We start from the raw sequence: 20,484 nt of genomic DNA, 5'->3' as shown, positions 1-20,484 counted from the left end.
GTGGTCTACCAGCCAGCCAGAGTACTTACTGGTCTCTGGTGGTGTACCAGCCAGCCAGCCAGAGGACTTACTGGTCTCTGGTGGTGTACCAGCCAGCCAGCCAGAGGACTTACTGGTCTCTGGTGGTGTACCAGCCAGCCAGAGGACTTACTGGTCTCTGGTGGTGTACCAGCCAGCCAGAGGACTTACTGGTCTCTGGTGGTCTACCAGCCAGCCAGAAGACTTACTGGTCTCTGGTGGTCTACCAGCAAGCCAGCCAGCCAGAGGACTTACTGGTCTCTGGTGGTGTACCAGCCAGCCAGCCAGAGGACTTACTGGTCTCTGGTGGTGTACCAGCCAGCCAGCCAGAGGACTTACTGGTCTCTGGTGGTGTACCAGCCAGCCAGCCAGAGGACTTACTGGTCTCTGGTGGTGTACCAGCCAGCCAGCCAGAGGACTTACTGGTCTCTGGTGGTGTACCAGCCAGCCAGCCAGCCAGCCAGCCAGAGGACTTACTGGTCTCTGGTGGTGTACCAGCCAGCCAGAGACTTACTGGTCTCTGGTGGTCTACCAGCCAGCCAGAGGACTTACTGGTCTCTGGCCGTCTACCAGCAAGCCAGCCAGCCAGAGGACTTACTGGTCTCTGGTGGTGTACCAGCCAGCCAGCCAGAGGACTTACTGGTCTCTGGTGGTGTACCAGCCAGCCAGCCAGAGGACTTACTGGTCTCTGGTGGTGTACCAGCCAGCCAGCCAGAGGACTTACTGGTCTCTGGTGGTGTACCAGCCAGCCAGCCAGAGGACTTACTGGTCTCTGGTGGTGTACCAGCCAGCCAGCCAGAGGACTTACTGGTCTCTGGTGGTGTACCAGCCAGCCAGCCAGAGGACTTACTGGTCTCTGGTGGTCTACCAGCCAGCCAGCCAGAGGACTTACTGGTCTCTGGTGGTCTACCAGCCAGCCAGCCAGAGGACTTACTGGTCTCTGGTGGTGTACCAGCCAGCCAGCCAGAGGACTTACTGGTCTCTGGTGGTCTACCAGCCAGCCAGCCAGAGGACTTACTGGTCTCTGGTGGTCTACCAGCCAGCCAGAGGACTTACTGGTCTCTGGTGGTCTACCAGCAAGCCAGCCAGCCAGAGGACTTACTGGTCTCTGGTGGTGTACCAGCCAGCCAGCCAGAGGACTTACTGGTCTCTGGTGGTGTACCAGCCAGCCAGCCAGAGGACTTACTGGTCTCTGGTGGTGTACCAGCCAGCCAGAGGACTTACTGGTCTCTGGTGGTGTACCAGCCAGCCAGAGGACTTACTGGTCTCTGGTGGTCTACCAGCCAGCCAGAGGACTTACTGGTCTCTGGTGGTCTACCAGCCAGCCAGAAGACTTACTGGTCTCTGGTGGTGTACCAGCCAGCCAGCCAGAGGACTTACTGGTCTCTGGTGGTGTACCAGCCAGCCAGCCAGAGGACTTACTGGTCTCTGGTGGTGTACCAGCCAGCCAGCCAGAGGACATACTGGTCTCTGGTGGTGTACCAGCCAGCCAGCCAGAGGACTTACTGGTCTCTGGTGGTGTACCAGCCAGCCAGCCAGAGGACTTACTGGTCTCTGGTGGTGTACCAGCCAGCCAGCCAGAGGACTTACTGGTCTCTGGTGGTGTACCAGCCAGCCAGCCAGAGGACTTACTGGTCTCTGGTGGTGTACCAGCCAGCCAGCCAGAGGACTTACTGGTCTCTGGTGGTGTACCAGCCAGCCAGCCAGAGGACTTACTGGTCTCTGGTGGTGTACCAGCCAGCCAGCCAGAGGACTTACTGGTCTCTGGTGGTGTACCAGCCAGCCAGCCAGAGGACTTACTGGTCTCTGGTGGTGTACCAGCCAGCCAGCCAGAGGACTTACTGGTCTCTGGTGGTGTACCAGCCAGCCAGCCAGAGGACTTACTGGTCTCTGGTGGTGTACCAGCCAGCCAGCCAGAGGACTTACTGGTCTCTGGTGGTCTACCAGCCAGCCAGAGGACTTACTGGTCTCTGGTGGTCTACCAGCCAGCCAGAGGACTTACTGGTCTCTGGTGGTGTACCAGCGAGCCAGCCAGAGGACTTACTGGTCTCTGGTGGTGTACCAGCCAGCCAGCCAGAGGACTTACTGGTCTCTGGTGGTGTACCAGCCAGCCAGCCAGAGGACTTACTGGTCTCTGGTGGTCTACCAGCCAGCCAGCCAGAGGACTTACTGGTCTCTGGTGGTCTACCAGCCAGCCAGAGGACTTACTGGTCTCTGGTGGTCTACCAGCAAGCCAGCCAGCCAGAGGACTTACTGGTCTCTGGTGGTGTACCAGCCAGCCAGCCAGAGGACTTACTGGTCTCTGGTGGTGTACCAGCCAGCCAGCCAGAGGACTTACTGGTCTCTGGTGGTGTACCAGCCAGCCAGAGGACTTACTGGTCTCTGGTGGTCTACCAGCCAGCCAGAGGACTTACTGGTCTCTGGTGGTCTACCAGCCAGCCAGAGGACTTACTGGTCTCTGGTGGTCTACCAGCCAGCCAGAAGACTTACTGGTCTCTGGTGGTCTACCAGCCAGCCAGAAGACTTACTGGTCTCTGGTGGTGTACCAGCCAGCCAGCCAGAGGACTTACTGGTCTCTGGTGGTGTACCAGCCAGCCAGCCAGAGGACTTACTGGTCTCTGGTGGTGTACCAGCCAGCCAGCCAGAGGACATACTGGTCTCTGGTGGTGTACCAGCCAGCCAGCCAGAGGACTTACTGGTCTCTGGTGGTGTACCAGCCAGCCAGCCAGAGGACTTACTGGTCTCTGGTGGTGTACCAGCCAGCCAGCCAGAGGACTTACTGGTCTCTGGTGGTGTACCAGCCAGCCAGCCAGAGGACTTACTGGTCTCTGGTGGTGTACCAGCCAGCCAGAGGACTTACTGGTCTCTGGTGGTCTACCAGCCAGCCAGAGGACTTACTGGTCTCTGGTGGTCTACCAGCCAGCCAGAAGACTTACTGGTCTCTGGTGGTGTACCAGCCAGCCAGCCAGAGGACTTACTGGTCTCTGGTGGTGTACCAATCAGCCAGCCAGAGGACTTACTGGTCTCTGGTGGTGTACCAGCCAGCCAGCCAGCCAGCCAGCCAGAGGACTTACTGGTCTCTGGTGGTGTACCAGCCAGCCAGAGACTTACTGGTCTCTGGTGGTCTACCAGCCAGCCAGAGGACTTACTGGTCTCTGGTGGTCTACCAGCAAGCCAGCCAGCCAGAGGACTTACTGGTCTCTGGTGGTGTACCAGCCAGCCAGCCAGCCAGAGGACTTACTGGTCTCTGGTGGTGTACCAGCCAGCCAGCCAGAGGACTTACTGGTCTCTGGTGGTCTACCAGCCAGCCAGCCAGAGGACTTACTGGTCTCTGGTGGTCTACCAGCCAGCCAGAGGACTTACTGGTCTCTGGTGGTCTACCAGCAAGCCAGCCAGCCAGAGGACTTACTGGTCTCTGGTGGTGTACCAGCCAGCCAGCCAGAGGACTTACTGGTCTCTGGTGGTGTACCAGCCAGCCAGCCAGAGGACTTACTGGTCTCTGGTGGTGTACCAGCCAGCCAGAGGACTTACTGGTCTCTGGTGGTGTACCAGCCAGCCAGAGGACTTACTGGTCTCTGGTGGTCTACCAGCCAGCCAGAGGACTTACTGGTCTCTGGTGGTCTACCAGCCAGCCAGAAGACTTACTGGTCTCTGGTGGTGTACCAGCCAGCCAGCCAGAGGACTTACTGGTCTCTGGTGGTGTACCAGCCAGCCAGCCAGAGGACTTACTGGTCTCTGGTGGTGTACCAGCCAGCCAGCCAGAGGACATACTGGTCTCTGGTGGTGTACCAGCCAGCCAGCCAGAGGACTTACTGGTCTCTGGTGGTGTACCAGCCAGCCAGCCAGAGGACTTACTGGTCTCTGGTGGTGTACCAGCCAGCCAGCCAGAGGACTTACTGGTCTCTGGTGGTGTACCAGCCAGCCAGCCAGAGGACTTACTGGTCTCTGGTGGTGTACCAGCCAGCCAGCCAGAGGACTTACTGGTCTCTGGTGGTGTACCAGCCAGCCAGCCAGAGGACTTACTGGTCTCTGGTGGTGTACCAGCCAGCCAGCCAGAGGACTTACTGGTCTCTGGTGGTGTACCAGCCAGCCAGCCAGAGGACTTACTGGTCTCTGGTGGTGTACCAGCCAGCCAGCCAGAGGACTTACTGGTCTCTGGTGGTGTACCAGCCAGCCAGCCAGAGGACTTACTGGTCTCTGGTGGTGTACCAGCCAGCCAGCCAGAGGACTTACTGGTCTCTGGTGGTGTACCAGCCAGCCAGCCAGAGGACTTACTGGTCTCTGGTGGTCTACCAGCCAGCCAGAGGACTTACTGGTCTCTGGTGGTCTACCAGCCAGCCAGAGGACTTACTGGTCTCTGGTGGTGTACCAGCGAGCCAGCCAGAGGACTTACTGGTCTCTGGTGGTGTACCAGCCAGCCAGCCAGAGGACTTACTGGTCTCTGGTGGTGTACCAGCCAGCCAGCCAGAGGACTTACTGGTCTCTGGTGGTCTACCAGCCAGCCAGCCAGAGGACTTACTGGTCTCTGGTGGTCTACCAGCCAGCCAGAGGACTTACTGGTCTCTGGTGGTCTACCAGCAAGCCAGCCAGCCAGAGGACTTACTGGTCTCTGGTGGTGTACCAGCCAGCCAGCCAGAGGACTTACTGGTCTCTGGTGGTGTACCAGCCAGCCAGCCAGAGGACTTACTGGTCTCTGGTGGTGTACCAGCCAGCCAGAGGACTTACTGGTCTCTGGTGGTCTACCAGCCAGCCAGAGGACTTACTGGTCTCTGGTGGTCTACCAGCCAGCCAGAGGACTTACTGGTCTCTGGTGGTCTACCAGCCAGCCAGAAGACTTACTGGTCTCTGGTGGTCTACCAGCCAGCCAGAAGACTTACTGGTCTCTGGTGGTGTACCAGCCAGCCAGCCAGAGGACTTACTGGTCTCTGGTGGTGTACCAGCCAGCCAGCCAGAGGACTTACTGGTCTCTGGTGGTGTACCAGCCAGCCAGCCAGAGGACATACTGGTCTCTGGTGGTGTACCAGCCAGCCAGCCAGAGGACTTACTGGTCTCTGGTGGTGTACCAGCCAGCCAGCCAGAGGACTTACTGGTCTCTGGTGGTGTACCAGCCAGCCAGCCAGAGGACTTACTGGTCTCTGGTGGTGTACCAGCCAGCCAGCCAGAGGACTTACTGGTCTCTGGTGGTGTACCAGCCAGCCAGAGGACTTACTGGTCTCTGGTGGTCTACCAGCCAGCCAGAGGACTTACTGGTCTCTGGTGGTCTACCAGCCAGCCAGAAGACTTACTGGTCTCTGGTGGTGTACCAGCCAGCCAGCCAGAGGACTTACTGGTCTCTGGTGGTGTACCAATCAGCCAGCCAGAGGACTTACTGGTCTCTGGTGGTGTACCAGCCAGCCAGCCAGCCAGCCAGCCAGAGGACTTACTGGTCTCTGGTGGTGTACCAGCCAGCCAGAGACTTACTGGTCTCTGGTGGTCTACCAGCCAGCCAGAGGACTTACTGGTCTCTGGTGGTCTACCAGCAAGCCAGCCAGCCAGAGGACTTACTGGTCTCTGGTGGTGTACCAGCCAGCCAGCCAGCCAGAGGACTTACTGGTCTCTGGTGGTGTACCAGCCAGCCAGCCAGAGGACTTACTGGTCTCTGGTGGTGTACCAGCCAGCCAGCCAGAGGACTTACTGGTCTCTGGTGGTGTACCAGCCAGCCAGCCAGAGGACTTACTGGTCTCTGGTGGTGTACCAGCCAGCCAGCCAGAGGACTTACTGGTCTCTGGTGGTGTACCAGCCAGCCAGCCAGAGGACTTACTGGTCTCTGGTGGTGTACCAGCCAGCCAGCCAGAGGACTTACTGGTCTCTGGTGGTGTACCAGCCAGCCAGCCAGAGGACTTACTGGTCTCTGGTGGTGTACCAGCCAGCCAGCCAGAGGACTTACTGGTCTCTGGTGGTGTACCAGCCAGCCAGCCAGAGGACTTACTGGTCTCTGGTGGTGTACCAGCCAGCCAGCCAGAGGACTTACTGGTCTCTGGTGGTCTACCAGCCAGCCAGAGGACTTACTGGTCTCTGGTGGTGTACCAGCGAGCCAGCCAGAGGACTTACTGGTCTCTGGTGGTGTACCAGCGAGCCAGCCAGAGGACTTACTGGTCTCTGGTGGTGTACCAGCCAGCCAGCCAGAGGACTTACTGGTCTCTGGTGGTGTACCAGCCAGCCAGCCAGAGGACTTACTGGTCTCTGGTGGTGTACCAGCCAGCCAGCCAGAGGACTTACTGGTCTCTGGTGGTGTACCAGCCAGCCAGCCAGAGGACTTACTGGTCTCTGGTGGTGTACCAGCCAGCCAGAGGACTTACTGGTCTCTGGTGGTGTACCAGCCAGCCAGCCAGAGGACTTACTGGTCTCTGGTGGTGTACCAGCCAGCCAGCCAGAGGACATACTGGTCTCTGGTGGTGTACCAGCCAGCCAGAGGACATACTGGTCTCTGGTGGTGTACCAGCCAGCCAGAGGACTTACTGGTCTCTGGTGGTGTACCAGCCAGCCAGCCAGAGGACTTACTGGTCTCTGGTGGTGTACCAGCCAGCCAGCCAGCCAGAGGACTTACTGGTCTCTGGTGGTCTACCAGCCAGCCAGAGGACTTACTGGTCTCTGGTGGTCTACCAGCCAGCCAGAGGACTTACTGGTCTCTGGTGGTCTACCAGCCAGCCAGAGGACTTACTGGTCTCTGGTGGTCTACCAGCCAGCCAGAGGACTTACTGGTCTCTGGTGGTGTACCAGCCAGCCAGCCAGAGGACTTACTGGTCTCTGGTGGTGTACCAGCCAGCCAGCCAGAGGACTTACTGGTCTCTGGTGGTGTACCAGCCAGCCAGCCAGAGGACTTACTGGTCTCTGGTGGTGTACCAGCCAGCCAGCCAGAGGACTTACTGGTCTCTGGTGGTGTACCAGCCAGCCAGCCAGAGGACTTACTGGTCTCTGGTGGTGTACCAGCCAGCCAGCCAGAGGACATACTGGTCTCTGGTGGTGTACCAGCCAGCCAGAGGACTTACTGGTCTCTGGTGGTGTACCAGCCAGCCAGCCAGAGGACTTACTGGTCTCTGGTGGTGTACCAGCCAGCCAGCCAGCCAGAGGACTTACTGGTCTCTGGTGGTCTACCAGCCAGCCAGAGGACTTACTGGTCTCTGGTGGTCTACCAGCCAGCCAGAGGACTTACTGGTCTCTGGTGGTCTACCAGCCAGCCAGAGGACTTACTGGTCTCTGGTGGTCTACCAGCCAGCCAGAGGACTTACTGGTCTCTGGTGGTGTACCAGCCAGCCAGAGGACTTACTGGTCTCTAGTGGTGTACCAGCCAGCCAGAGGACATACTGGTCTCTAGTGGTGTACCAGCCAGCCAGAGGACTTACTGGTCTCTAGTGGTGTACCAGCCAGCCAGAGGACTTACTGGTCTCTAGTGGTCTACCAGCCAGCCAGAGGACTTACTGGTCTCTAGTGGTGTACCAGCCAGCCAGAGGACTTACTGGTCTCTAGTGGTCTACCAGCCAGCCAGAGGAGTTACTGTTCTCTAGTGGTGTACCAGCCAGCCAGAGGACTTACTGGTCTCTAGTGGTGTACCAGCCAGCCAGAGGACTTACTGGTCTCTAGTGGTGTACCAGCCAGCCAGAGGACTTACTGGTCTCTAGTGGTGTACCAGCCAGCCAGAGGACTTACTGGTCTCTAGTGGTGTACCAGCCAGCCAGAGGACTTACTGGTCTCTAGTGGTGTACCAGCCAGCCAGAGGACTTACTGGTCTCTAGTGGTGTACCAGCCAGCCAGAGGACTTACTGGTCTCTAGTGGTGTACCAGCCACCCAGAGGACTTACTGGTCTCTAGTGGTGTACCAGCCAGCCAGAGGACTTACTGGTCTCTAGTGGTGTACCAGCCAGCCAGAGGACTTACTGGTCTCTAGTGGTGTACCAGCCAGCCAGAGGACTTACTGGTCTCTAGTGGTCTACCAGCCAGCCAGAGGACTTACTGGTCTCTAGTGGTGTACCAGCCAACCAGAGGACTTACTGGTCTCTAGTGGTGTACCAGCCAGCCAGAGGACTTACTGGTCTCTGTTGGTGTACCAGCCAGCCAGAGGACTTACTGGTCTCTAGTGGTGTACCAGCCAGCCAGAGGACTTACTGGTCTCTAGTGGTCTACCAGCCAGCCAGAGGACTTACTGGTCTCTAGTGGTGTACCAGCCAGCCAGAGGACTTACTGGTCTCTAGTGGTGTACCAGCCAGCCAGAGGACTTACTGGTCTCTAGTGGTCTACCAGCCAGCCAGAGGACTTACTGGTCTCTGGTGGTCTACCAGCCAGCCAGAGGACTTACTGGTCTCTGTTGGTCTACCAGCCAGCCAGAGGACTTACTGGTCTCTGGTGGTCTACCAGCCAGCCAGAGGACTTACTGGTCTCTGGTGGTCTACCAGCCAGCCAGAGGACTTACTGGTCTCTGGTGGTCTACCAGCCAGCCAGAGGACTTACTGGTCTCTGGTGGTCTACCAGCCAGCCAGAGGACTTACTGGTCTCTAGTGGTGTACCAGCCAGCCAGAGGACTTACTGGTCTCTAGTGGTGTACCAGCCAGCCAGAGGACATACTGGTCTCTAGTGGTGTACCAGCCAGCCAGAGGACTTACTGGTCTCTAGTGGTGTACCAGCCAGCCAGAGGACTTACTGGTCTCTAGTGGTCTACCAGCCAGCCAGAGGACTTACTGGTCTCTAGTGGTGTACCAGCCAGCCAGAGGACTTACTGGTCTCTAGTGGTGTACCAGCCAGCCAGAGGACTTACTGGTCTCTAGTGGTGTACCAGACAGCCAGAGGACTTACTGGTCTCTAGTGGTGTACCAGCCAGCCAGAGGACTTACTGGTCTCTAGTGGTGTACCAGCCAGCCAGAGGACTTACTGGTCTCTAGTGGTGTACCAGCCAGCCAGAGGACTTACTGGTCTCTAGTGGTGTACCAGACAGCCAGAGGACTTACTGGTCTCTAGTGGTGTACCAGCCAGCAAGAGGACTTACTGGTCTCTAGTGGTGTACCAGCCAGCCAGAGGACTTACTGGTCTCTAGTGGTGTACCAGCCAGCCAGAGGACTTACTGTTCTCTAGTGGTGTACCAGCCAGCCAGAGGACTTACTGGTCTCTAGTGGTGTACCAGCCAGCCAGAGGACATACTGGTCTCTAGTGGTGTACCAGCCAGCCAGAGGACTTACTGGTCTCTAGAGGTGTACCAGCCAGCCAGAGGACTTACTGGTCTCTGTTGGTCTACCAGCCAGCCAGAGGACTTACTGGTCTCTAGTGGTGTACCAGCCAGCCAGAGGACATACTGGTCTCTAGTGGTGTACCAGCCAGCCAGAGGACTTACTGGTCTCTGGTGGTGTACCAGCCAGCCAGCCAGAGGACTTACTGGTCTCTGGTGGTGTACCAGCCAGCCAGAGGACTTACTGGTCTCTGGTGGTGTACCAGCCAGCCAGAGGACTTACTGGTCTCTAGTGGTGTACCAGCCAGCCAGAGGACTTACTGGTCTCTAGTGGTGTACCAGCCAGCCAGAGGACTTACTGGTCTCTGTTGGTGTACCAGCCAGCCAGAGGACTTACTGGTCTCTAGTGGTCTACCAGCCAGCCAGAGGACTTACTGGTCTCTAGTGGTCTACCAGCCAGCCAGAGGACTTACTGGTCTCTAGTGGTCTACCAGCCAGCCAGAGGACTTACTGGTCTCTAGTGGTGTACCAGCCAGCCAGAGGACTTACTGGTCTCTAGTGGTGTACCAGCCAGCCAGAGGACATACTGGTCTCTAGTGGTGTACCAGCCAGCCAGAGGACTTACTGGTCTCTAGTGGTCTACCAGCCAGCCAGAGGACTTACTGGTCTCTAGTGGTGTACCAGCCAGCCAGAGGACTTACTGGTCTCTAGTGGTGTACCAGCCAGCCAGAGGACTTACTGGTCTCTAGTGGTGTACCAGACAGCCAGAGGACTTACTGGTCTCTAGTGGTGTACCAGCCAGCCAGAGGACTTACTGGTCTCTAGTGGTGTACCAGCCAGCCAGAGGACTTACTGGTCTCTGTTGGTGTACGAGCCAGCCAGAGGACTTACTGGTCTCTAGTGGTGTACCAGCCAGCCAGAGGACATACTGGTCTCTAGTGGTGTACCAGCCAGCCAGAGGACTTACTGGTCTCTAGTGGTGTACCAGCCAGCCAGAGGACTTACTGGTCTCTAGTGGTGTACCAGCCAGCCAGAGGACTTACTGGTCTCTAGTGGTGTACCAGACAGCCAGAGGACTTACTGGTCTCTAGTGGTGTACCAGCCAGCCAGAGGACTTACTGGTCTCTAGTGGTGTACCAGCCAGCCAGAGGACTTACTGGTCTCTAGTGGTGTACCAGCCAGCCAGAGGACTTACTGGTCTCTAGTGGTCTACCAGCCAGCCAGAGGACTTACTGGTCTCTAGTGGTCTACCAGCCAGCCAGAGGACTTACTGGTCTCTAGTGGTGTACCAGCCAGCCAGAGGACTTACTGGTCTCTAGTGGTGTACCAGCCAGCCAGAGGACTTACTGGTCTCTAGTGGTCTACCAGCCAGCCAGAGGACTTACTGGTCTCTAGTGGTCTACCAGCCAGCCAGAGGACTTACTGGTCTCTAGTGGTCTACCAGCCAGCCAGAGGACTTACTGGTCTCTGTTGGTGTACCAGCCAGCCAGAGGACTTACTGGTCTCTAGTGGTGTACCAGCCAGCCAGAGGACTTACTGGTCTCTAGTGGTGTACCAGCCAGCCAGAGGACTTACTGGTCTCTATTGGTCTACCAGCCAGCCAGAGGACTTACTGGTCTCTAGTGGTGTACCAGCCAGCCAGAGGACATACTGGTCTCTAGTGGTGTACCAGCCAGCCAGAGGACTTACTGGTCTCTAGTGGTGTACCAGCCAGCCAGAGGACTTACTGGTCTCTAGTGGTGTACCAGCCAGCCAGAGGACTTACTGGTCTCTAGTGGTGTACCAGCCAGCCAGAGGACTTACTGGTCTCTAGTGGTGTACCAGCCAGCCAGAGGACTTACTGGTCTCTAGTGGTGTACCAGCCAGCCAGAGGACATACTGGTCTCTAGTGGTGTACCAGCCAGCCAGAGGACTTACTGGTCTCTAGTGGTGTACCAGCCAGCCAGAGGACTTACTGGTCTCTAGTGGTGTACCAGCCAGCCAGAGGACTTACTGGTCTCTAGTGGTGTACCAGCCAGCCAGAGGACATACTGGTCTCTAGTGGTGTACCAGCCAGCCAGAGGACTTACTGGTCTCTAGTGGTGTACCAGCCAGCCAGAGGACTTACTGGTCTCTAGTGGTCTACCAGCCAGCCAGAGGACTTACTGGTCTCTAGTGGTGTACCAGCCAGCCAGAGGACATACTGGTCTCTAGTGGTGTACCAGCCAGCCAGAGGACTTACTGGTCTCTAGTGGTGTACCAGCCAGCCAGAGGACCACAACAATGTCTTCAGTGCAACATGAAACCCTCTACATGCCTGTCGGCCAGTGGTCCACCAGCTGACTGTCTCTCTGTCCAAACGTCTGGTTTCAGAGCACCTCAGAACAATGGGACTTTAATGGCAATATGGCAGGAGCAGCGAAAACAGCTGTTGGTTTTAACTGGCCGATCCATCAGTCCATCACCATCTAGCACCTCCCCCTCTTTGTGGATTTCGAGTTTGGGAAATCGGAAATTATGACTCTAAGAAATTGTTTTCACATATAAACTTTATATGTCCTAACTTAGAATCAACTGGGCTCTCCAAAAATAACATGGAGTTACATAGAACATTTCTTCTAATTGGTGATTTTCCATTGTCCAATCAAATGCAGCCGTCTTTCTCCCTCTCCCGCCTCTATTTTAACCACGCCCCCTCAGGCTCTATGCGCCTGCAATTCAAGCCTGTGGACGAGGTTACTCAGTACTCACCCTTCATGTACAGGTAGCTGTGGAAGTATGGAGGCCCAGAGCCGTTCAGAAGATTCACCCTCCCATTGGACACCTCCTCGTCTGTGTCCACATCGTTGCTCGTGTCACTGTCTATAAACTGAGACAACACACAGAGATTCATTATTACATAGCCATTTAGCAGACGCTCAGAGCCCAGTATCCAGGTGGAGGAAGCACCATGCTCAACCAACTGAGCCACCGTACAGAGGACCACCGTGCAGAGGGCCAGCGTGCAGAGGACCACCGCGCAGAGGGCCACCGCGCAGAGGACCACCGTGCAGAGGGCCACCGTGCAGAGGGCCACCGCGCAGAGGACCACCGCGCAGAGGATCACCGTGCAGAGGGCCACCGCGCAGAGGACCACCGCGCAAAGGATCACAGCGCAGAGGACCGCCGCGCAGAGGGCCGCCGCGCAGAGGGCCGCCGCGCAGAGGGCCGCCGCGCAGAGGGCCGCCGCGCAGAGGGCCGCCGCGCAGAGGGCCGCCGCACAGAGGGCCGCCGCACAGAGGGCCGCCGCACAGAGGGCCACCGCACAGAGGGCCACCGTACAGAGGGCCACCGTACAGAGGGCCACCGTACAGAGGTCCACCGTACAGAGGGCCACCGTGCAGAGGGCCAGCGTGCAGAGGGCCACCGTACAGAGGGCCACCGTACAGAGGGCCACCGTACAGAGGGCCACCGTGCAGAGGGCCACCGTGCAGAGGACCACCGTGCAGAGGACCACCGTCCAGAGGACCACCGTCCAGAGGACCACCGTCCAGAGGACCACCGTACAGAGGGCCACCGTACAGAGGGCCACCGTGCAGAGGGCCACCGTGCAGAGGGCCACCGTACAGAGGGCCAGCGTACAGAGGGCCACCTTGCAGAGGGCCACCTTGCAGAGGGCCACCTTGCAGAGGGCCACCGTGCAGAGGGCCACCGTGCAGAGGGCCAGCGTGCAGAGGGACACCGTGCAGAGGGCCACCGTGCAGAGGGCCACCGTGCAGAGGGCCACCGTGCAGAGGGCCACCGTGCAGAGGGCCACCGTGCAGAGGGCCACCGTGCAGAGGGCCACCGTGCAGAGGGCCACCGTGCAGAGGGCCACCGTGCAGAGGGCCACCGTGCAGAGGGCCACCGTGCAGAGGGCCACCGTGCAGAGGGCCACCGTACAGAGGGCCACCGTACAGAGGGCCACCGTACAAAGGGCCAGCGTACAGAGGGCTACCGTACAGAGGGCCACCGTACAGAGGGCCACCGTGCAGAGGGCCACCGTGCAGAGGGCCACCGTGCAGAGGGCCACCGTACAGAGGGCCACCGTACAGAGGGCCACCGTACAGAGGGCCACCGTACAGAGGGCCAGCGTACAAAGGGCCAGCGTACAGAGGGCTACCGCGCAGAGGACCACCGCGCAGAGGGACACCGTCCAGAGGACCACCGTCCAGAGGACCACCGTCCAGAGGACCACCGTACAGAGGGCCACCGTACAGAGGGCCACCGTGCAGAGGGCCAGCGTACAAAGGGCCAGCGTACAGAGGGCTACCGTGCAGAGGACCACCGCGCAGAGGGACACCGCGCAGAGGGCCACCGTGCAGAGGACCACCGTCCAGAGGACCACCGTGCAGAGGACCACCGTGCAGAGGACCACCGTGCAGAGGATCACCGCGCAGAGGGCCACCGCGCAGAGGGCCACCGCGCAGAGGGCCACCGCGCAGAGGGCCACCGCGCAGAGGGCCACCGCACAGAGGGCCACCGTACAGAGGGCCACCGTGCAGAGGGCCACCGTGCAGAGGGCCACCGTGCAGAGGACCACCGTCCAGAGGACCACCGTCCAGAGGACCACCGTCCAGAGGACCACCGTCCAGAGGACCACCGTACAGAGGGCCACCGTACAGAGGGCCACCGTGCAGAGGGCCACCGTGCATAGGGCCAGCGTACAGAGGGCCAGCGTACAGAGGGCCACCTTGCAGAGGGCCACCTTGCAGAGGGCCACCGTGCAGAGGGCCACCGTACAGAGGGCCAGCGTGCAGAGGGACACCGTGCAGAGGGCCACCGTGCAGAGGGCCACCGTACAGAGGGCCACCGTGCAGAGGGCCACCGTGCAGAGGGCCACCGTGCAGAGGGCCACCGTGCAGAGGGCCACCGTGCAGAGGGCCACCGTGCAGAGGGCCACCGTACAGAGGGCCACCGTACAGAGGGCCACCGTACAAAGGGCCAGCGTACAGAGGGCTACCGTACAGAGGGCCACCGTACAGAGGGCCACCGTGCAGAGGGCCACCGTGCAGAGGGCCACCGTGCAGAGGGCCACCGTGCAGAGGGCCACCGTACAGAGGGCCACCGTACAGAGGGCCACCGTACAGAGGGCCAGCGTACAAAGGGCCAGCGTACAGAGGGCTACCGTGCAGAGGGACACCGCGCAGAGGGCCACCGTGCAGAGGACCACCGTCCAGAGGACCACCGTGCAGAGGACCACCGTGCAGAGGACCACCGCGCAGAGGATCACCGCGCAGAGGGCCACCGCGCAGAGGGCCACCGCGCAGAGGGCCGCCGCGCAGAGGGCCGCCGCGCAGAGGGCCGCCGCGCAGAGGGCCGCCGCACAGAGGGCCGCCGCACAGAGGGCCGCCGCACAGAGGGCCACCGTACAGAGGGCCACCGTGCAGAGGGCCACCGTGCAGAGGGCCACCGTGCAGAGGGCCACCGTGCAGAGGGCCAGCGTGCAGAGGGCCACCGTACAGAGGGCCACCGTACAGAGGGCCACCGTACAGAGGGCCACCGTACAGAGGGCCACCGTACAGAGGGCCACCGTGCAGAGGGCCACCGTGCAGAGGGCCACCGTGCAGAGGACCACCGTGCAGAGGACCACCGTCCAGAGGACCACCGTCCAGAGGACCACCGTACAGAGGGCCACCGTACAGAGGGCCACCGTGCAGAGGGCCACCGTGCAGAGGGCCACCGTACAGAGGGCCAGCGTACAGAGGGCCACCTTGCAGAGGGCCACCTTGCAGAGGGCCACCGTACAGAGGGCCAGCGTACAGAGGGACACCGTGCAGAGGGCCACCGTGCAGAGGGCCACCGTGCAGAGGGCCACCGTGCAGAGGGCCACCGTGCAGAGGGCCACCGTACAGAGGGCCACCGTACAGAGGGCCACCGTACAGAGGGCCACCATACAAAGGGCCAGCGTACAGAGGGCTACCGTACAGAGGGCCACCGTGCAGAGGGCCACCGTGCAGAGGGCCACCGCATCTACTTTGTGCATGACACGTCATTTATCCAACAATTGTTTACAGACAGATTATTTCACTGTATCACAATTCCAGTGGGTCAGAAGTTTACATACACTAAGTTGACTGTGCCTTTAAACAGCTTGGGAAATTCCAGAAAATGATGTCATGGCTTTAGAAGCTTCTGATAGGCCAATTGACATCATCTGAGTCAATTGGAGGTGTACCTGTGGATGTATTTCAAGGCCTATCTTCAAACTCAGTGCCTCTTTGCTTGACATCATGGGAAAATCAAAAGAAATCAGACTAGACATCAGATAAACTGGTGTAAACCTCCACAAGTCTGGTTCATCCTTGGGAGGAATTTCCAAAAGCCTGAAGGTACCACGTTCATCTGTACAAACAATAGTACGCAAGTATAAACACCATGGGACCAGGCAGCCGTCATACCGCTCAGGAAGGAGACACGTTCTGTCTCCTAGAGTTGAACGTACTTTGGTGCGAAAAGTGCAAATCAATCCCACAACAACAGCTGTGAAGATGCTGGAGGACACCGGTACAAAAGTATCTATATCCACAGTAAAACTGGTCCTATATCGACATAACCTGAAAGGCCGCTCAGCAAGGAAGAAGCCACTGCTCCAAAACCGCCATAAAAAAGCCAGACTACAGTTTCCAACTTCACATGGGGACAAAGATTGTAGTTTTTGGAGAAATGTCCTCTGATCTGATGAAACAAAAATAGAACTGTTTGGCCATAATGACCATCGTTATGTTTGGAGGAAAAAGGGGGATGCTTGCAAGCCGAAGAACACCATCCCAACCGTGAAGCACGGGGGTGGCAGCATCATGTTGTGGGGGTGCTTTGCTGCAGGAGGGACTGGTGCACTTCACAAAATAGATGGCATCATGAGGTAGGAAAATTATGTGGAAATATTGAAGCAACATCTCAAGACATCAGTCAGGAAGTTAAAGCTTGGTCGCAAATGGGTCTTCCAAATGGGACAACGACCCCAAGCATACTTCCAAAGTTGTGGCAAAATGGCTTAAGGACAACAAAGTCAAGGTATTGGAGTGGCCATCACAAAGCCCTGACCTCAATCCTATAGAACATTTGTGGGAAGAACTGAAAACACGTGTGTGAGCAAGGAGGCCTACAAACCTGACTCAGTTACATCAGCTCTGTCAGGAGGAATGGGCCAACATTCACCCAATTTATTGTGGGAAGCTTGTGGAAAGCTACCCGAAACGTTTGACCCAAGTTAAACAATTTAAAGGCAATGCTACCAAATACTAATTGAGTGTATGTAAACTTCTGACCCACTGGGAATGTGATGAAAGAAATAAAAGCTGAAATAAATCATTCTCTCTACTATTATTCTGACATTTCACATTCTTAAAATAAAGTGGCGATCCTAACTGACCTAAAACAGGGAATTCTTACTCGGATTAAATGTCAGGATTTGTGAAAAACTGAGTTTAAATGTATTTGGCTGAGGTGTACGTAAACTTCCGACTTCAACTGTAGGTGGCGCAGTAGTGTGTAGTTGGTAAAGTAGTGTGTTAATAATAATAAAGTATGTTAATAACATATAAATGTAGTACAGGTTTGTAAACACGCTACTCACAGAGTCTGAGCTGCCTCTGAAGGAGTCCAGGCTGTTCTGAGTACAGGACGATTTCCTCAGCACCTCATCAGTAGCGTGTCCGTCCGTGATACTGGCTCCGTCTCCAGAGCCTGTACTTCCCTGCACCTCCTCAAACTCCTCCTGGTCACAGCCTGACTCTGTGTCTGGTACGATGCTGAATGACACCTCCTCTCTGACCTCCCTGGCCCCTGGGACAGGAACAGTGGGCACTCGCTGTACTCTCCTGACTGGCACAGCCTCTGGGAATCTGTCGGGTATCACGTCTATTCTAGTTGGCATAACATCGACCCTGGCGCAGGGTCTGTCGTGTACCACGTCCACTCTTCTGGGCACACTGTTGGTCTCTGGAGCCACCTCTATTCTCCTGGTGGGTTGGTGACAGAGAGCCTTACCACCTCCGTTGGTGAGGGCAGGGAGAGGAGGAGCAGGGTGGTGTGTAGGGACAATAGAGGTGAGGGGGTAGTAAACAGGGGGGCAACATGGGGCCTGTGAGAGGGCCTGTGCTACCAGACTCTCAGCGAAGGCCGGAGGAGAAGGAGGGAGAGTGGAGAAGACCTCCTGGTCCAGAGGAACCTCCACGGGGAGATGGAAGTCTGGCAGGAGGATACCGCTACCGGGACACTCCTCCTCAGCATGGAAGCCCTCGTCCACCTCCTCCTCCACCTCGGCCCGGGCCAGGGGAGCGGTGCTCTCTGAGGGGTCGTGGAGGTTCTCCTCGCTGGACAAACTCTGTTCCAGACCCCCAAAGTCCAGGAGCTCCAGGAACTCTGTGGCCACGCGAGACGCCTCCTTCTCCAGCCGGTAGATCTCTGCATCCCTCCTCTGCCGGAGCTCCTCCCTGCTCCCTCTCAGGCCGTCCCCTAACATTGACACCCCGTCCTCCTTCTGGCGCTGCAGACGCTCAATCTCTTTCTCCAGCCGAAGGATCTCCTCCATCTGACGGGACTCCTCCTCAGAGGTGTGGGGGGGCAGGGAGTAGGACAGGGACACCTCCTTATGGGGAGCAGGAGAATCCATCCCCAGGGAGTTCCTAAGTGGAGAGAAGAAGAGGAAAATGATTAGAAGACGGAGAGTAAAGTTTGCTGTAGACAGACTGGAATGACAGCCGGCACACTGCTACTAGTGTACCTGTTGTTGGCTGTAGCGTTCTCCTCGTCTTCTCCTTGCTGTCCGTTGCAAAGCTCCTCCTCCTTTCTCTTCGCTGCTTCCTGCTCCTTTCGTAGTCTCAGTTTCTCCTCCTCCTTCCTCCTCACCTCCTCCAGCTCCAACACTCTCCGTCTCTCATCCTTCCTCAACTCCTCCAGCTCCAACACCCTCCGTGTCTCCTCCTCCTTCCTCCTCCTCAACTCCTCCAGCTCCAACACCCTCCGTGTCTCCTCCTCCTTCCTCCTCAACTCCTCCAGCTCCAACACCCTCCGTGTCTCCTCCTCCTTCCTCCTCCTCAACTCCTCCAGCTCCAACACCCTCCGTGTCTCCTCCTCCTTCCTCCTCCTCAACTCCTCCAGCTCCAACACCCTCCGTGTCTCCTCCTCCTTCTTCCTCCTCAACTCCTCCAGCTCCAACACCCTCCGTGTCTCCTCCTCCTCTCGTCTCTTTTCTTCCTCCAGCCTCCTAGTCTCCCCCTCTACCTGCCTTCTCTCCTCCTCCTCCTCCCTCCTCTTCTTCTCCTCAGAGAGGTGGCGATAGAGGCCTCGGGCCAGCCGACCACGCTGGTGTTTCTGTAGAATGACAGCGGCGGTGCGGAGACGAAGGAACACGCGTCTCCAGAAGTGAGCCCTGTAGTTCTTCTGGATAGTGACGGTGCTGACAAGCACCCTCTTATAGCGCTTCCTACAGGAGGGGAAACACAATGTGGGGACAAGGACAAGACATACTGTCAGTCACTGTCTCCTACAGCGCTTCCTACAAGAGAGGGGACAACACAATGTGGGGACAAGGACAAGACATACTGTCAGTCACTATCTCCTACAGCGCTTCCTACAAGAGAGGGGACAACACAATGTGGGGACAAGGACAAGACATACTGTCAGTCACTATCTCCTACAGCGCTTCCTACAAGAGAGGGGACAACACAATGTGGGGACAAGGACAAGACATACTGTCAGTCACTGTCTCCTACAGCGCTTCCTACAAGAGAGGGGACAACACAAGTCACTGGCTGTCCACCTTTCAAACACTATCTCCTGGACCACCCACCAGGCCCTGCATCTCTGCCCAGAACCTCCACCGTGACCCAGGCCGCCACAGCCCCACGGAGACCTCTCTCCCAACCATCTGGGGACTGGGTGACCTTGCCCACTATGTAAAAGGGGAGAGGGGACTTCATCACGTTCCATGGAGGGCTAATTTACACATCTGGCCCAGGGAGCTGACGTGGTGGGGGGTGGGAGGGGGTCTGTCTAGACGCCTGAACGCGCTCTCTGATTTATGCTGTGTCTCTTGTCTCTGTCAGGGCAGAATGTCTCTGATTTATGCTGTGTCTCTGTCAGGGCAGAATGTCTCTCTGATTTATGCTGTGTCTCTTGTCTCTCACAGGGCAGAATGTCTCTCTGATTTATGCTGTGTCTCTGTCAGGGCAGAATGTCTCTCTGATTTATGCTCTGTCTCTGTCTCTCACAGGGCAGAATGTCTCTGATTTATGCTCTCTCTTGTCTCTGTCAGGGCAGAATGTCTCTGATTTATGCTCTGTCTCTGTCAGGGCAGAATGTCTCTCTGATTTATGCTCTGTCTCTGTCTCTCACAGGGCAGAATGTCTCTGATTTATGCTCTCTCTTGTCTCTGTCAGGGCAGAATGTCTCTGATTAATGCTCTGTCTCTGTCAGGGCAGAATGTCTCTGATTTATGCTCTGTCTCTGTCAGGGCAGAATGTCTCTGATTTATGCTCTGTCTCTGTCAGGGCAGAATGTCTCTGATTTATGCTCTGTCTCTGTCAGGGCAGAATGTCTCTGATTTATGCTCTGTCTCTGTCAGGGCAGAATGTCTCTGATTTATGCTCTCTCTTGTCTCTGTCAGGGCAGAATGTCTCTCTGATTTATGCTCTGTCTCGTCTCTGTCAGGGCAGAATGTTCAAACAATTTGTTGTTGTTCAAACAATAACTAGATCAACTCTACAAAATAACATGGTCGAGTACAATAGGATGGACACGTGTGGTGACTGTCTGCTAATGGTGTTTCTAAATGGTAGTCAGCGGACCGTCAGAGGGAAGATGAACACTGAGGGACTGTCTGCTAATGTGTTCCTAAATGGTAGTCAGCGGGAAGATGAACACTGAGGGACTGTCTGCTAATGTGTTTCTAAATGGTAGTCAGCGGACAGTCAAATGGAAGATGAACACTGAGGGACTGTCTGCTAATGTGTTTCTAAATGGTAGTCAGTGGAGAGTCAGCGGGAAGATGAACACTGAGGGACTGTCTGTTAATGGTGTTTCTGAATGGTAGTCAGCGGACCGTCAGAGGGAAGATGAACACTGAGAGACTGTCTGCTAATGTGTTCCTAAATGGTAGTCAGCGGACCGTCAGCGGGAAGATGAACACTGAGGGGCTGTCTGCTAATGTGTTCCTAAATGGTAGTCAGCGGACCGTCAGCGGGAAGATGAACACTGAGGGACTGTCTGCTAATGTGTTCCTAAATGGTAGTCAGCAGGAAGATGAACACTGAGGGACTGTCTGCTAATGG

At 57.2% G+C, this 20,484-nt stretch overlaps 1 protein-coding gene across 1 annotated transcript in view; it reads right to left on the bottom strand.

Annotated features, from left to right (window-relative positions):
• myo10l3 (myosin X, like 3) overlaps positions 1–20,484 on the bottom strand; it is a 206,928-nt gene that overhangs the window by 51,212 nt on the left and 135,232 nt on the right. The window contains exons 22-24 of the mRNA XM_055871886.1: positions 17,937–18,638; positions 16,788–17,838; positions 11,942–12,059 (exon numbers count right to left, since the gene is read on the bottom strand). Coding sequence (XP_055727861.1) covers positions 11,942–12,059; positions 16,788–17,838; positions 17,937–18,638 — 1,871 coding nt within the window. The remainder of the gene's footprint in view (positions 1–11,941; positions 12,060–16,787; positions 17,839–17,936; positions 18,639–20,484) is intronic.

The sequence above is a fragment of the Salvelinus fontinalis genome, chromosome 19 (genome assembly GCF_029448725.1).
Source record: "Salvelinus fontinalis isolate EN_2023a chromosome 19, ASM2944872v1, whole genome shotgun sequence".
Taxonomy (NCBI): Eukaryota; Metazoa; Chordata; class Actinopteri; order Salmoniformes; family Salmonidae; genus Salvelinus; species Salvelinus fontinalis.
This window is presented reverse-complemented; position numbering and strand designations above follow the sequence as displayed.